General features: G+C 31.2%; 1 protein-coding gene across 1 annotated transcript in view; it reads right to left on the bottom strand.

Annotated features, from left to right (window-relative positions):
* Positions 1-584, bottom strand: part of LOC111710429 (probable C-mannosyltransferase DPY19L3) — a 13,093-nt gene that overhangs the window by 4,759 nt on the left and 7,750 nt on the right. Inside the window, exon 7 of the mRNA XM_023484517.1 lies at positions 78-194. Within this exon, the coding sequence (XP_023340285.1) occupies positions 78-194 (117 nt within the window). The remainder of the gene's footprint in view (positions 1-77; positions 195-584) is intronic.

Below are 584 nucleotides of genomic sequence, written 5' to 3'. Positions count from 1 at the left end.
TATATATATATATAAAAAACGTGCGTGTTTTTAAAATTCGAATTTTTTTTTTTTAAATGTCGTAGATATGTATTTACCTCTTGAGTTCTATCTCTAAGACCTTTATCCTCAAAATGTGGATGATTTGTGATTGTTCTTCCTGTGCATAATTTTACTCCGGCCATTAGTTGCATGCTCCCGGAGATTGCATCATCCTAAGAAAATATCATTAGTTGCATGATTTTATTAATTCCTTCATCCTAACAAAATATCATTATTTGCATTTTCCAATTTATAATTGCATCATCCTAAGAAATATTAATAATTGCATCATCCCATAACAAATATGAATAAGTGTATTTTCCCGCAGATTGTATCTAAGCCATTTCTTTTCTTTCGCGATAATTTGAACTGACATTGCTGGTGTATATATATAATAAAACACAAGTTCTTATTATTAATTATTGGTATTGGTTTTGTTAATATAACAGAGACAGCTAATAAATATTGTATTGAGTCTGAGAATGCAATCACTAATTGGGTAAATGAAGTGTAAGGACAGAGCAAAATCAATTCCAGTTCTGGGGAAATCGGGGGGGGGGGGG

The sequence above is a fragment of the Eurytemora carolleeae genome, unplaced genomic scaffold (genome assembly GCF_000591075.1).
Source record: "Eurytemora carolleeae unplaced genomic scaffold, Eaff_2.0 scaffold1061, whole genome shotgun sequence".
Classification (NCBI taxonomy): Eukaryota; Metazoa; Arthropoda; class Copepoda; order Calanoida; family Temoridae; genus Eurytemora; species Eurytemora carolleeae.
Note: the sequence above shows the minus strand (reverse complement) of the source record. Positions and strands in the feature narration are given on the sequence as shown.